Consider the following 15,680-nt stretch of genomic DNA (forward strand, 5'->3'; position numbering starts at 1 on the left):
AGGACAGAGAGGAGGCGGCTGTGAGGACAGAGAGAGGAGGCGGCTGTGAGGACAGAGAGGAGGCGGCTGTGAGGACAGAGAGAGGAGGCGGCTGTGAGGACAGAGAGAGGAGGCGGCTGTGAGGACAGAGAGGAGGCGGCTGTGAGGACAGAGAGAGGAGGCGGCTGTGAGGACAGAGAGAGGAGGCGGCTGTGAGGACAGAGAGAGGAGGCGGCTGTGAGGACAGAGGGACAGTGGGTGAGAGCGGGAGAGACGGACGGGGAGAGGAAGACAGACAGAAAACCACAGAGCACATTGACTCTCTCGTGGGCAATACATGAGCACGCCAAAATAACATGAGGAAGTATGTAGTGTTGGTTTTGTTTGGGACTTCTCCAATGATTGTGGGTTACATGAAGCTTAAGAGACTCATGATTTGAGCAGTTGAAGTTGTCAGACAGATAAGAAAGCCCCCATCTCACACACACTCACACAAACAAACACACACACACACACACACACATACATGCTCACGTCCACAAAACACCTTATCTCCAGCTACCTCTCATGCTAAAATAAGATCTTCTCAGCAACGCCCTGTCATTGGATTACCAATATAGACTGCTGGTTCTCAAATGCTGGCCACGTTCAGTGCACAGTCCAGTCACAGCCACAGTTGGCACGCTTTTATCTGTGTTTATCTGTGCCAAAACATGAGGCAGGATGGAGAGCCTGCGAAACAAGAACACCAAGCTTGGGACCAGAGGAGACACACTAGTTTTCCACTGTCTGAGTGCCAACGAGTTCAGCCTCCCATTGGTGGAGACTGGAGGAAGTTGTCTTTTGGGCACGTGTAACTCCACCCCCTCTACCTTCACTCCACTGATGGGTCTGACGGGGGTTTCTGCTTCCTGCTTGTGGTTCTCTGGCCACAATACCTAGCTGACTAAACCAAGCAATGTTCTGAGTCCAATCCCTCCCTCTCCCGCCCGCCCCCTCCCTCCCTCCTCCCTCCTCCCTCCTCCCTCCTCCCTCCTCCCTCCTCCCTCCTCCCTCCCCCCCCCTCCCTCCTCCCCCCCACTCCCTCCCTCCCTCCCTCGCAGTGGTCAGACACCTTGGGAAGGGAACAGAGGTGGGCTCACCCTGTTTTTCTTTCCCTCTTTCTTTCTGTACTTCTCTCTTTTTTTCTCAGCCTTTTCCAAAGCCCTGTTTTCCTTCCCCAAGGTAGATCAAAGAGGAGAGTCGCGGAGGCGTATGAAAGTAGACTCTGTGTCAACACGTCGCTAGGCACCCAGAAGGGGAGTGCTCTGGGCCGGCCCTGCTTTCGCTGGAAACAGGTAGCGGTCTTCAGGCAGGTTCGAACTGCAGGAGGTTGTGGGAAGCTGTGGGAAGCTGTGGAAAGCCCTTTGTCTCATGCTACCTATCCTGATAAGGAGGTTGTCCTCTACCTGTCTGTTCGTTTATCTCTTCTTCCGTAACCCGTCGGCCCCTCCATCCACCCTGTGCTGCCCGACACGTCCCTCCGTCCATCTGTAACCCCCCTCCTCCATCCCCCCCCGGGTTTGTGCTACACGGAGGTGATCACTCCTTTGTGCCCGGGCGGTTCTACTTGATTCATTCCCATTTAAAGAGCATGAGGACTGGCTGTGGCTGCCCTCTCCATGAGGAAGGAGGATGCCCTCAGTACTGGACCTAATGGATTCTGGGGAACGGCTGTGGGCTGGATGAAAGACGCATTGCTCCTGCCTGGCGGGGTGGGCTTTGGGCTGGGCAGGACCATGTGGTCTGGGTCCTATTGGACGCCTGACCGTAGTTCGCTGATCCTCAGTTAAGGATGGAGAGGGAGTAAAGGGGTGAGAGGGGGTGGGTGGGTGGTGGGGTCACTAGGTCACACATGCATACTGTGACAGGGGTTGTCTCTTAGTGTCGATGAGGCTGGATATAGTGGAACAACTACGTAAAGCAGCTTCTGTGAACCCCCCCCCCCCCTTCAAAAGAGAGACCCCCAGGCTACAGCACTCACACAGTGAATAACCTGAGTCTTCCCCAACTTCACACGGCAGACTCCCCCAGGGACTGAAGAGCCAGAGAGAGAGGAGCGGAGGGAGGGGGGGGGGAGACAACGGAGAGAACAGAGGGGAAAGATGAAAATGAATAAAAGTGCCGAGCTAGCGTTTCCGCGGCGACGGTGCCAGATTCACGGGCAAATTGAATCAGCAAATCCTGTGGGCTGACTCCAGGGCCCGCACTGTCAAACGGCCGTCCTCACACAGTCTTTTAACTCTCTTTATCTGTCTCTCCCTCCCTCCCTCCCTCTCCTCCCCACTCCTCCGTCTGCCCCGGCTCCACAAGATGCTGCTGCTCAGAGCTGAGGGAACGTGGTCATTGAGATCCTGTGTGTGTGTGTGTGTGTGTGTGCAGGTGTGTGTAGGTGTGTGCAGGTGTGTGTGTGTGCGCGTGCAGGTGTGTGTAGGCGTGTGTGTACTCTAGTAGTGGGTGTCAGTAGCACACCTGAGCTGTAATCCGGCAAGTTAATTTTAGAAAGACCATTAAAGTCAGCATGACAGAGAGAGAGAGAGAGAGAGAGATAGAGAGATAGAGAGAGAGAGAGAGAGAGAGAGAGAGAGAGAGAGAGAGAGAGAGAGAGAGAGAGAGAGAGAGAGAGAGAGAGCGAGAGAGAGAGAGAGAGAGGTCAACATTTTCCCTTAATCCTGCTCTCCTGGCAGAGCATGTAGTGGGCAGGAGTTATTTTGGGGGGGGGCTTATGTTGGCCCAGTGCCCTGTTCAAAGTCAGCAGGGATCTTCTCTTGTCCCATTAGAGACAGTCACACTGCATCAGCTCCAACAGGGAGAGAGCACTGTGTCATACTTAGTACACACACACACTCGCGCGCACATGCACACACCCACCTTACACTCGGACCTGCTCACACACACACACACACACACACACACACACCAGACACAACCAGCTTGCTCTAACCAGGGCCTATATCCTTTGTTTGGGCTGAACCCTCTCTCGCTGATGAGAACCTCCTCCTCTATATATCAGCTCTGCAGCTATCGGCAGCAGCCCTCTCCGCCCTGCTGCTGGCAGCGCCGGCGCAGGCTAAGTGCATTACAGCAAAGTAGCAGGTGTGTGTCCACCACAATAGCTCCCCACACCAAAGTGGGAGGCGGATGATTTGATGGTAATCTCTAATCTGCCCGGGCGCCTATCGGGCGGGCGTGAGCGGATGATTTTAAGAGGATGACATTGTGTCGCACGCTTAACCTTTGCTTGGTGGGGAGAATTGTTTCTGTTGTGGCGGCGGCGGCGGCGCTGGCGGCGCTAGCGGTGTTAGGGTCGCTTGTTTGTGCGCGTGTGTCGTGTGTGTGTTTGTTGTTGTGTAAACGGGCAGTCCTGTATAATCCTCTGCTTTGCTGTAGTTGTTTGGTTAAGGTGATATGGCTTTAGAGACGGCCTGAAGAGGCTTTGATACAGATGCCAAGGCTCCGCTGAGACATTGTTAAACACTTAAGAGGAACGAAGTGCATCTGATACATAATGTATGGGTTTGAATAGTTGATTCTCTTCACTAGTAACACTCACACACGCACGCACTCACACACACACACACATGCTCCCGCATGCACACACAGTCAACACAGGGCAAACGCTTGCAAAATACTTGCAGTACAGAAACACAAGAAGGGAATTGCCCTCTCCTGTATCTAGTGAGAAAAGACACCTGGGTCATACAGTGACAGAACCTAACTATGGACCTGTGCAGTGTCACTGGCCCTCACTCCAACCACATGCGGACAAGAGACAAAAAGCTGATATGATTCAACTTTTAGTAGTCGGCCTAAATAGACAGTCCCTGTCGCCTTGGGTGTCTCTCCCAACCACGCCAAAGCTGTCATTCAGCCACTGTTACATGGAGCATTTCAGCTTGTTTGCCGATCTTGGGACTCATGTAAATATGAGCGAACACCCTGTCGTAAATTATGTTAAGTTGTGTTATATCTTTACCCAGACATGCACCTTATTGGTTGTCCTCAGACTGGCAGGCCTCTCTGTTCCTTTCTCAATGTAACAGAAAATGAAACAACAGTAGTGGAGACAATGGTATCAGGAAGGTTTGGTCAGCCTTGTAATAATCACCGGGCACAGTCTGCCTCCTGTGTATGAATCATACAGAGAGTGAAGTACCTCATTTTGTACAATTAAAGAGACCTGGTTGAAAATAGTTCTGGAACTATTTCCCCAACCCATGGCCGACCACATGGGTCTCCAGGTAGGGGAACGTTAGTCCCTTGACCTCCTACCTCCTCCACCACCGGCTGCTTTGATCTCTTCACACTCACAGAGGCTTTAGAGAGGACCCCAGCGTACAGAGCACGGCTTACAGGGATGTCCAATTGACCTTCACCAGGCGCAGTCAGAGGGTTATGTTGGCCGGGTTAAGGTCAGGTGTGAGGAGTCAGTGTTGTGGCTTCTTGTTTGTTTGTGTGAACATATCAGTGTCCAGACTCCCCCCCCACCCTCCCCCCAACACCACTTCCTTCCATTGTTTGAAGGGCTATCTCTGAAACTCTGAAAGGGCTATCTCTGAAAGTGTCTCTTTCTCTTTTGTTGGTCCTCTTTCTTTGTTTTCTCGCCCTCTCATTTCCCTTCCTTCTCTCCAGATACCTTTCCCGCTCGTCGTGTTGACCATTTGTTTCTCTCTCCCTTCATTCCTTTCTCTCCCTCTCTCCCTCTCAGCCCTCTCTCCGCTGTCACTTTATTTCTCTCTCACACTCTCCTTCATGTGGTCCATCCCGCCCTTTCTTTCTCCCCCCTCCTCTGTCCCTCTCTCTCTTTGCTCTATCTCTCGGACGGTGTCCTTGCCTGGAGCACCCTGGAGGAAGCCCAGGCTGAGGATCCTCTCCAGAGACTGGCCGTCTCTCAGGGGGTTGGGTTCTCTCTCTCCTATCTCCAGAGGGACCTAACGCCTGTTGGTCTCTCCTGTCCTATCTCTGGAGATAAACCCTCACCATGGCCAGTTCCTAGGTCCGTCTTCCCTTAGAATGTTGCAGAATGTCCCCCCCCCCCCCCCCCCCCGAACACATACAGGTTGGAATTGCCTTGTTACCTACGCGTCTGTTGGACCCTGGAAAGGCTCCGTCCCTGTGTGTGTTTCAGCTGCTGTGTGTATCCATGTAGAGGTTAACTACCGGACGACACTCATCAATATGGAGCGCAGTGGGAGCTCGCGCATGGCTGAGCAACCCACATGAATACTGTTAGCAGGGTGTGTGTGTGTGCGTGTGGACGGCTGCCCCTCCCCCTCTTCTCCATCCCCTGTGAGTGTGTGTGTGTGTTTACTGTCAGGATGATCAGGGCAAGAGCTACCATCAATCACACACCCCGGGCCTTTTAACACGCCGCACACACACACATCAACCGAGCACTTCTGCTGGGTTTATTAAAAGCCGGTGTGTGATCTCTGATCTGTCTGGTGACACACATGCACACAGTCAAACAACAAACACACACACACACACACCCACGCACAGTGACAGTCAGACTCAGGCTGGTATGACTTGCAGGACCACATCCCCCCCTCCCCCCGTATTTCCTGTTTCGGCTCCTGCCCTGCAGAGTACCGCGGCCACACCACAGGAAGGGCACTGTTCACACACCGCCCGCTGGAATCTCCCCGAACGTCGACGGAAGGTCACCCCGGGGACAGAGAGTTAGACCGCCCTGTTGTGGCGCAAAGAAAACGCGGCGTAGCAACGCAGGAAGTATCCCACAGCCATTAGAAGGGAGGATCGGGATTAGGGGCGGAAATGCAGATCTGATTGGTCGTTTGCCGGACACTTTGAAGGTTGATAATGTCGCTTGGTACTGGGTTGCTTCTTCACAGGGCATAGGGTTGGGGCACATGGAGGGGCACGGTGTGCGGAGACAACGTGTTCCTAACGAACATAACTGAATACCGGTGTGTCCGCTAGCGCTAACTAGCTTAAGTGAATAACGATGCTGACGGTGCCTGTGCACGGTGGCCTCGTTCCATCTCTGCCAGACTCGGCCAGGGAATGAGAGATCTGTGCCTGTCGACGGCCCCGCCGAGAACGTCGATGTCGCCTTCGATTTCTGCCACGGAAAGCTAATGGTCTCGCTGACGGTCTAACGACACGGCGCACGGCGCACGTGCCCCCTCATCCTGAACCTGGGAGTGGGATGAACAAAATAGGCTGGTCAATATATCAATCCCGGCCGGTCTGCCCTCACGTACCAACTCAGCCCTTTTCTCTCCTCAGCGTAGGGGGGTGAAAGCACTTAAACGAGACTCTATCTGACCAATCTCTCCTCAGCGTAGGGGGGTGAAAGCACTTAAACGAGACTCTATCTGACCAAGCTCTCCTCTGTGTGTCTGTATGGAGAAGTCCTTGGTTTTAAGCGTGTTAGTGATCCCCATAGACACCACATTGTCACAGGAGCGCGTGTGTGTGTGTGTGTGCGTCCAGTGAAACGCACTCCGAGGCTGAGGGATCACGCTGGTTGTCATGGGACAGCTCTGGTGACACACACAGACACACACACACACACATACACACACACACATACACACAGCGCCCTGCTGAGGGGGTTGCAATGAGGCCTGTCCTCCTGGTTAGCAGGGTAACGACGTGTGTGACGGCTCCAGCCAGGGCCAGGCTCCTGCTGGCACTCAGTCCTGCTCCTCTTCCCAGGGAGAGGGCACCAAGCCTGGGGGAGATGGTGGAGGAAGGCTGGAGAGTGGGGTAGTGACGGTAGGGGGCATGGTCATGGTGACAAAAAGGTTCTTTGTCAGTGAAGGTTTATGGCCTTAACCCTTTCGTCTCCGGGCTCTGCTACATAACAAGCGTCCAGTGTGACTACACAGCTTCCTGTTGTCCTGAAGCCTGGGGCATTGTGGGGGCATTGTGGGGGCTAGTGTACAGGATGTTTAGCCTGGGGTCAGAAACACAGTTGTGAAGACGGGATCGACTCAGTAGTCATCTGACTGGAAAATGTTTCATCGTAAAAAAGGAAAAGGCTCTGTGCAGTTTGTTTGTTGAATTTTGGGTTGGTAGAGTTTGTCTGGGTGTTAGCAAAGGTTGTCCTCTTAAATACTGAACAGAGGGTTGGAGGTGTGCTGACCTGCTAATTCCTCTAGGAAACTTGCAAGCGGTGTAAAATGAGATTACGCCAACAAACAAAAAGTCATTTCTTGTGTCATTTCACAAGTGTCTTGTGTGCGTGTGTGTATGAGTTTTTGTGAGTGTGTGTGTGTGTGTGTGTGTGTGTGTGTGTGTAGAGCCTGACGTACGCTAGCTCGGGGCTGTCCACTGTGAGACATCTGTCAGGCCCTGTGACTAGGACAGAGCCACCGAAGCAACACCTGACCTTTACAGAGGGACATACAACCATTACTGTCACCCATCACCCTCACACACTGCGAGTGCTCTCTCTCTCTCTCTCTCTCTCTCTCTCTCTCTCTCTCCCTGTCTCTCCCTCGTTAAATTTACCTCTCTCTTTCTCTCGTTCCATTTACCTCTTTCTTTCTCTCTCTCGTTCTGTTTAGGCTACCTCTCTTTTTCTCTTCCTCTCCATCCCTTTCCTACATTTCTCTTCTTTTTTGGGGGGAGACAGCTCCTCTGTCGGTCTACCCTCCCTCCCTCCCTCCCTCTCGCCCTCTCTGTTTAGCCGTTCAGGAGAGGCACAGATCCTGACTGTTGGTGGCACTTGGTGCCCGAGGCGGCTCCAGCACAGATGAACATTGTGTATGACAGGCCAGCTTTGTCTTTTTAAGCCATTAGCAGTTACTCAGTGAATCCCCCCCCCCCCCCCCCCCCCTCGTCTCCCTCCATCACGCCCCCTGTTGCCTCTACCCTCGGCCTCATTCTTGTTTTTTCCCCCGCCCACCATACATTCTGTTTCATCATACGGGTTTGAGAAATGATTATTGTGGATTGTAACAGAAATGTGTGTATTTGTGTCCCCTTACAAAACAGCTTAAGCAATTTGTACCGGCTGTAATGACATGTGACTGTCTTGCTGACTGGAATGTTCTTTTTGTTTCTGACCGTCTTGCTTCATTTCTGCTTATTCTGGGTTAATACATTCTGTTTGCTTTTAAGCAATTGATTTGTCATGCAGTGGCGGAAATTATGAGATATTGCTGACGATAATGGAGTGTGTGTAAACGCGTGCATGCGTGTGTATGTAACAGTGACACAGAAAACCACACCTTACTTTACAGCCTGTAACTTTTAACTTGCAGTCTCATTTAAAATGTTGCCCTATCACCATTCTAAACAGTTTGCATTTTGGTCTTGAAATGTTTTTATTCTTTTTTTTTATCTGCAACACTTTCTTACTGCTTCCTGTTAAACCTTAAGAAGGATAATACAGGCTGGAATGTCCAGTCACCTGCTACTAGAATGCCACAGCAGACTGCTAGGTTCCTAATCAAGGCTGAATGTACAAGGTATATTGTTTTAGTTCATACTGGAACTAAGTCACGTTCAGCAGTAGGGCACTCACAATAGACATGAGTGAAATTTGTTCTTTTGGTCTGTTTTTTCAATTAATGTTTTCATTAGCGATGCTACGCTAGCTGTCGAGCCAGCAGTTGTGGGTTGAGCTGATTCATAGTGATGTTGTTTATGTGAAGACGCCATGCTTCACGACTGGAAAAACCCCAGGAAGCTGCTCTATTAATAGGGTTAGCTGGCCCCAAGTGTCAGGCTGAGACAAAAACGGTAAAAATCAAAGGAAAAGAGGTCATAACTGCTGAGTTGTCAGTGAGCTTGCCATGTCAGTGGAACTCAATGTTGTCTGACAGGAGCTGACTGGGGTGACACAGGGCCTCAGCTTGATGTTCTCTGTCACACCTGTGAGATTTCGTTAGTCCCTGCTAGTCTGTTTCTTCAGAGGTATTGCACCTAAATCAGTCCCCTCACCAGGAGGAAAACAAGTGTTGACCCAGGTGCCTGGTGAAGCCTTTCCTGTGTTCAAAAAATATTTGTGTGGCTGTGTTTGTGTTCTGACGGCATTCATCTGTTTTTTCTTAACTGACTTATTTGTAAATGTTTGGCTCATCCCATGCTTTTAACCAAATCTTTAGTAGTGTGAGTCGTCAGTGTGGAGAAGCAGTGTGTAGAGTTGTAGAAAAGGAGAAGTGGAGAAAGGTGGAGGTTTGCTGGAGCGTGTCTGCAGGTCCTGGGCTTCCCAGAGGCTCCAACAGATGTTTCCTCCTCCTCCTCTGTCTCAACCCTCACAGGCAGCCAGACACCTTGGCTTTATATAGGAGCTAGGCTAAAGCTAGCTCACCAACTAATCAACAGCTCCACCCTGACTTAGCTCACCAGCAGACCAGCTGTGTGTTGGAAATGACTAGGCTGGTCTTTAGGTGTGTGTGTTTGTGTGTGTGTGTGTGTGTGTGGTGTGTAAGGGGGTTTAGGTGTGTAGCCTCGAGGTCCTGGTCATGTGCTGTACTTGCTGTAGGTTGCCTGTGCAGTGAGGAACCTACAGAGGTCATGTGATTGCTGATAATGATGGAGAGCCTTTTGACATACCGTGCATGCCTTTTGCACAGCTTAATGCACAGCGCAACCACACACACACACACACACACATGTTCAAGTGCGCAAATACACACGCACTTGCACTCGAACGAGATCATTTCTCCTGGAACACACACACACATTCTCAGGCACCATGGCCTCCTATTACCGTGGATGGGTCTGTCCCACCTCTGTAAACAGGCGTTGGGAGTGTAAACTCTCTGGCAGGGGCATTACTGAGGAACGCGGGGGCTCACCGCGCTAACATCACACCCCTGGCCTCGCAGGCCCACCTGGCCATATTTAGAAGAGCTCCGTGGACTGAGAAGTCAGGCGCTAGCTAGCTAGCTACCACTGTGACTGAGGACCCTGCTGAGTGTGAGCCACAGTCTCCGCTGTCCTCATTAGCAAGTACCAGTATGATTCATCTGTGACAGGAGTGGAGCTTCCCTGTTAAAGAAGGTGAAGGAATGTGTCTGTGGTGCCTTTCTCCAGGCATAATCGAAAATGATGCAGATTATTAAACAGTTTTGATAGTCTATTTTGGTTAGGCCTGTCATGAAGCCTGCTTACATTTCTGTTCTTTACATTTGGATATGTCTTTTTTCCGACCGGCCGACGCTTTTTTCTTTCATTTCTTTAAAGTTCTGTCTTCTTCTTCCTCGAGTTTTATTATAGACTTTCACGCTTATCTATTCATCTCCATAGAGATGGGCTGAACAATGGCTTCCATTAGCATCAATGTCTTAATGTGGAGCTAACTCCAAACAGATAGGACATGACCTGCAGAGTCTCATTAGCTTCTAGGCTGTGTCCCATTCAGCACCATTAGGAAGACAAGGGCCTTTTGTCGTCTTGTCTACCCAGGACTGATGAATATGAAGAGGCCTCAACTCTGCAGGCTGTAGCTCTTTGATTCAAATCAACTATTTGATCCTAAACCCTGCTTCTGTCATGCTTCCAACAAATCACACACCGTTTGGCTTTTTACCTCCAACAAGGACATACAGTCATATGATTCCATGAAGTTGACTCATATGACTCACTTGGTGTTTTGTGTTGTGGTGTTGTCATGGAGAAAAACCTTCTGGACATGAGTGTGCCTATCTACTGAAGGCTCTGAGTGGACTGCCTTGATATGGCTAAGATACCTGTGGTGTGGGTGACTTAGCACCAGGCTAACTCTCTAGCACTCTCCTGGGAGCCTAGTGCCCTCTACAGCTGATAAGAAGAAGCTAAGAACTGGGAGTCTTGCATGGAGAGAGGCTTTTTTTGCGTGTACAAATTATTCACAGAATGACGAGTCATACTGTGGGCTAGATTCTCAAGAACTAGAAACAATGGCATTTTTTATGTTGTTTTGACTACAAATGTTGAGAGTAGCTGGCTAACTTATTGTGTCATGCTATTTCAACATCAGTTTGGACCTTCCTGAGGTATTGTTTTTTATTCCCGAGAATTACCTCAGGAACAGCACGAGGCGCCTCACCTTGAGACGGCATACATAAAGTTTTCAATAGCAGCAAATTTGTTTGAGCTTCTTGGTTTGCATTGGGTTCCTTTGAGTGCAGCAAAGTACAAGGCCGCCAGCAGACTTGGTGACGGCAGGGGTTTGTTCTCTTTAGAGGATGCCTGTGGTATTTTCACCACGGCCTGGTGTGAGATAAGTGGTGTACCTCAGTCACTGAGTGTACTGGGGTTAAATATAGCCAGCTGGTGTGTGTGTGCTTGTGTGTGTTTGTGCGTGTGTGCATCTTATGTCAGAGAAAATGCATTAGAAACCAATCTTCATAGTCACTGCTGCACTGAGTGGTTCACAGACAGGATGTAGGCTAACTTTGCTAATCACACACTCAACACAACAATACAGCCCCCCGAGCACAGCTGAGGGGGAGATGAATGCGAGGGGATTAGCTATGAGAGCACACCCTCAGATCTGTCTCTTTAAGGCTCTAACTCAGGGAAAGTGTTTTGGTTGGACATTCCAGGCATATTTCTAACTCCATGGTATGGGCTCCTTGTACATTTGGTGTTGCTGAATGTTGCTTTAGAGCAAAAACCTTCTGTATTGGCTGCATGTCATGGGTTTAGCTTTTTCTCACCTCTTCCTGTGGGTAACAAGATACTGTTAAAGTGTTGGGGGCTTCATCTGTTTCTATTTCATGACAAAAGTGGCTCTGCATTTCCCAAATGGATATAAAGACAGCAAAGAATTTTGGTGGACACTGGACAGTGACATACAGCAGTCCTGAAATGAATAATAGGCTGGCTGCTGCCCAAAGGATCTTCTTGTACAGGTTCTAAAAGGTCTATATGGTTCCTAATGTACAGTATCTATAAGTCCTATGTGGGTCTTGTACATGATCTATCAGGTCAATATGGTTCTCACTGTACAATATCTAGAAGGTCTGTACGGTCCGTCTTGCTAGTGTTTAATGGACTGCAGAGTCTAGGGACAGTCTCTTGCGGATCAACCCTGTTCCTGTTTCAGAAGCCTTTATCGATGCCCCCTGGTTGGTGTCACAACAGGGTGTCTGTGTACCCAGCACCAGCAGCCATCTTGTCCGGCTGGAACATGTCTATACTTACTTCATAGAAGAAGGCAGAGCAAGGGTTGATCCATGAAAACAAACCTAATTAGATTTAACAATGCTCATCTGGCATTTTACTGGCAGACACACAAGCTATTCCAGTAGCTTCCCTTTTTAGAAGGTCACTTCACACCAACATGTCACATCGTTCCACTCAGGGCACCAAGTACTTTGGGAGGCGCAGTGTTTGCACTGATACCGGAGTGTTGGATATACTTTTTTCCAGGTGATATGTTTAGGTGTTTGCCATTTACAATTGTCGATATACAGAATGGAATCTTCCTGTAGAATTGGATTCATTGAGGCCAGTGTATCCCCATAGGCTAATTGTTAAGGAAGTGGGAGACTGCTAGGGATGCATGGTGGAGGATCCAGTGGAAGCCAGTGTTTTCCCAGGTGCTCGCAGCACCGAGGGGTGGACTCTAACCTTGGTTCCTGGAGATAACTCAGAGTGGTCCTCCAGGTGTCAGCTAGCACGCCTGCGCTACAGACGACAGCTGTCCAAACGATGTGCAGGCCAGTCAGAGGAAACCTCTCTCTTTCTTTCTTTCTTTTGTTTTCTGGAGGTGTTACCTCTCCTGATCCAACACACCCCTCTCAGGCCGACCATTTGGCACAGGGAATGCTCGTCTCGTTAAAGGCGCTCAGCGGCAGAAGTGTCCTTCCTATCGCGCTCTCTACCCACGAAGGAGCTAACGCAAGTGGTTTTCTCACCACTGGCTTCTTCCTTATCGACCCACCTGCCGCTGTTGTCCATCACAGGGCGGACACCCCTGTACGACGGGGCGCTTCTCCTGGCGTTGTGTGTTTTTTTTTGTTTTTTTTTGCGCTGACACAAGCAGCACGCATCAGTGCCTCGCGGCCTCCCGCTTCAGGATGGAGTGTCACTGTCTGGCGCTGTGGAGGAGGAGGCTTCACCAGGACGCTTCGTACATCATCTTTATATCACCTGGAGGGGGGGGAGGGGAGGGAGAGAGAAAAAGACAAATAAAGGAAGGCAGGAAGGAAGGAAGGAAGGAAGAGAGGGGTCAGGTGGGAGTGAGAATGAATCCCCTATTACTGTAAAACTGCAGGTGCACAATGTCCAGCGCAGTGCCATCCTTAAATGTGTGTGGATGTTGGAGGGGGGGGGGGCGGGGGGGTTAGATATCCACAAGGGATGTTAGGCCCTCAGACAGAACAACCCCACTACCTTACAGGGCTCCAGAACAATTCTCATTGATTGAAACAGAAGACCATGATTCCCCCTGGCAGGAACATTATCATCCATTTCAGAGGGAGAGAGAGACAGAGAGAGAGAGAGAGAGAGAGAGAGAGAGAGAGAGAGAGGGGGGGGGGGAGACAGGGAGAGAGACAGGGAGAGAGACAGAGAGAGAGAGAGAGACAGGGAGAGACAGGGAGAGAGAGAGAGAGAGAGAGAGAGAGAGAGAGAGAGAGTGTGGAAGAAAAAGGTTGAGAGAGAAAAAAAGCACCAAATCAGTGTAATGTGTATGTGGGCATTAAAAGCCAGCAATGGTGAGGCACTGCATCTACTGCTTGGGTGTGTGTGTGTCTGTGGTGTGCATGTGCACGTTTACATGTCATAGACTGCAGACAGAACTGTGTTCGTAGCTCCACCCTTTACTGACTGAGCTGTGCTCAGAGAAGAATGGATTTGGCCCACGAAGAGACCTGGAGCAGAGTGGAACAAAGAGATGGAAAGAGGAAAGGAGGGAGAGAGGGAGGGAGGGAGAGAGAGAGAAGGGAGGGAGGTGTTACCACCACAGGTGGAATAGAGAGATTGAGGGAAAAGAGAGGGTGAAAAATAGTACAATCACCATCGTGTCTGTGAGTGGCACATGCACACACACACATGCATGCATGAAGGCACACACATCTGCCCACATTGCCGACAGCCCAACTACCTACACACAGAGGAGCGACGGGTCCTACACACACATCAACACACGCACACACACACACACACAATCACAGTCAAGACGATTTATTCCTTTAATAATTGGGCCTGCAGTCTGTGTGTCTCCTACACTGAAACACAGCAGGGTCACAAACACACACAAGGCCTCCTACCAAGCTCCTTTTACACTTTAATAACCAGTGTGTGTGGGTCTGGATTTCTCAGTGTAGCCCACACCTTATAATTACACTTGTCAGTCTGCTTCAGACTACACTCCATTCCCTGTCTTCCTGTTTTCCATTGTGCTGTGCAAACTGGACTGTTTTATGGAAGTAGCTTGGCCCTTTTTTCAATTAGCTTGAGAGGCTAAAACGGTGGACATGTGTACAGAGATTGTTGCTACCTTGCTTTTGTCATCGTCAAACGACAAGTTTCTCTTGAACTAACTGTCGTAAACGAATAACCCCGTCCTTTTCTGTCCGTGCAGTTACAAACTACGGCAATGTGGTGGAGCGTGCGTCGGATTCAGATGACGAGGACAAGCTGCACATCGTGGAGGAGGAAGGCAGTCTGCCGGACGGGGCGGACTGCGACAGCAACCTCCACGAGGAAGAACGCAACGGGGACCGCTGGGACGAAGGTGAGGAGCATTCAAACACACGTCTAACACACACACACACACACACGCACAGTGCATGACAGCAAGTACAGGCATACATGAAGATACACACGCCTTCCAAGCAAGTCATCAAGCGGTCGAGTCCTCACAGGCCTAGTCCGGCGTGTGACTGTGAGGGGCCAGTGAAGTGCGGACCTTCTGTGGTTCTGGGTGAAGCGGGAAGGCTGACATTCAAACAGGACAATGGCCACCCGCACGAGACCTTCACTGCTGAGAGAAAATAGACCAGGAGACAAAGGAGCCCGCGCCGTGGGCTTTCTGGTACAATAGGTCATCGTCCGCTCTGAGACGAGGCTCACCTTCTACCACGCCGTCAGCCTCCCCCTGCCCATCGCAGGAAGGGACGTTGATGTCACCCCCCCCTCTTCCTAGTTCAACAATGTGAGGGTTTTTGGAGGATGTTAGCGTTGGAGCTGAGAGCCAAGGTCGCTATGCCGCTGGTGAGGTCATACCGAGGCAGGACAGCTGGGGCCCGGCGCCGAGCGCGTTTCCCCCGCTTAGCATGTTAGGGTATAGCGTGTTAGCACATGCTGAGCATGTGATGTCACGAAACCCTTTGACGGTACGGAACGTGTCAGGCAAAGGGTCTATTTGTTTTGGCGGGCGGCTTCTCTCTCTCCACGGTTCCGTTACCATGTTTTTGCTGGCAGCAGATGAAACCACTCGAAATCAATTTCTCACATGCTTCGGGGTGGACTGTCATAGACACTCAAGGCAGGCTGGTCTTTCCTGATCCCAGCCCCGATTCTGCTGTCGCACAGAAGACCCGCAGGAGCCGGCCACTCTCCCTTTGCACACACGCTGCTTCATCAAAGGAAGTCTGAGAGGAATAATGTAATTGGTTCTGGCCGGACACAGTGGACATTAAACACTGTCAGAGCCGGTGTTGTGCTCCATGGGCCTGGAGCTGGGCTGGTCTCCAGCGCTAGGGGACTGACCTGGCAACCCTCCCCATCACGCTCTCGCTCGTCGA

At 50.7% G+C, this 15,680-nt stretch overlaps 1 protein-coding gene across 1 annotated transcript in view; it reads left to right on the forward strand.

Annotated features, from left to right (window-relative positions):
* Positions 1-15,680, forward strand: part of zeb1b (zinc finger E-box binding homeobox 1b) — a 46,778-nt gene that overhangs the window by 16,170 nt on the left and 14,928 nt on the right. Inside the window, exon 2 of the mRNA XM_084702983.1 lies at positions 14,516-14,668. Coding sequence (XP_084559109.1) covers positions 14,516-14,668 — 153 coding nt within the window. The remainder of the gene's footprint in view (positions 1-14,515; positions 14,669-15,680) is intronic.

Source organism: Hypomesus nipponensis, chromosome 8, assembly GCF_054491055.1.
Source record: "Hypomesus nipponensis isolate SF chromosome 8, ASM5449105v1, whole genome shotgun sequence".
NCBI lineage: Eukaryota > Metazoa > Chordata > Actinopteri > Osmeriformes > Osmeridae > Hypomesus > Hypomesus nipponensis.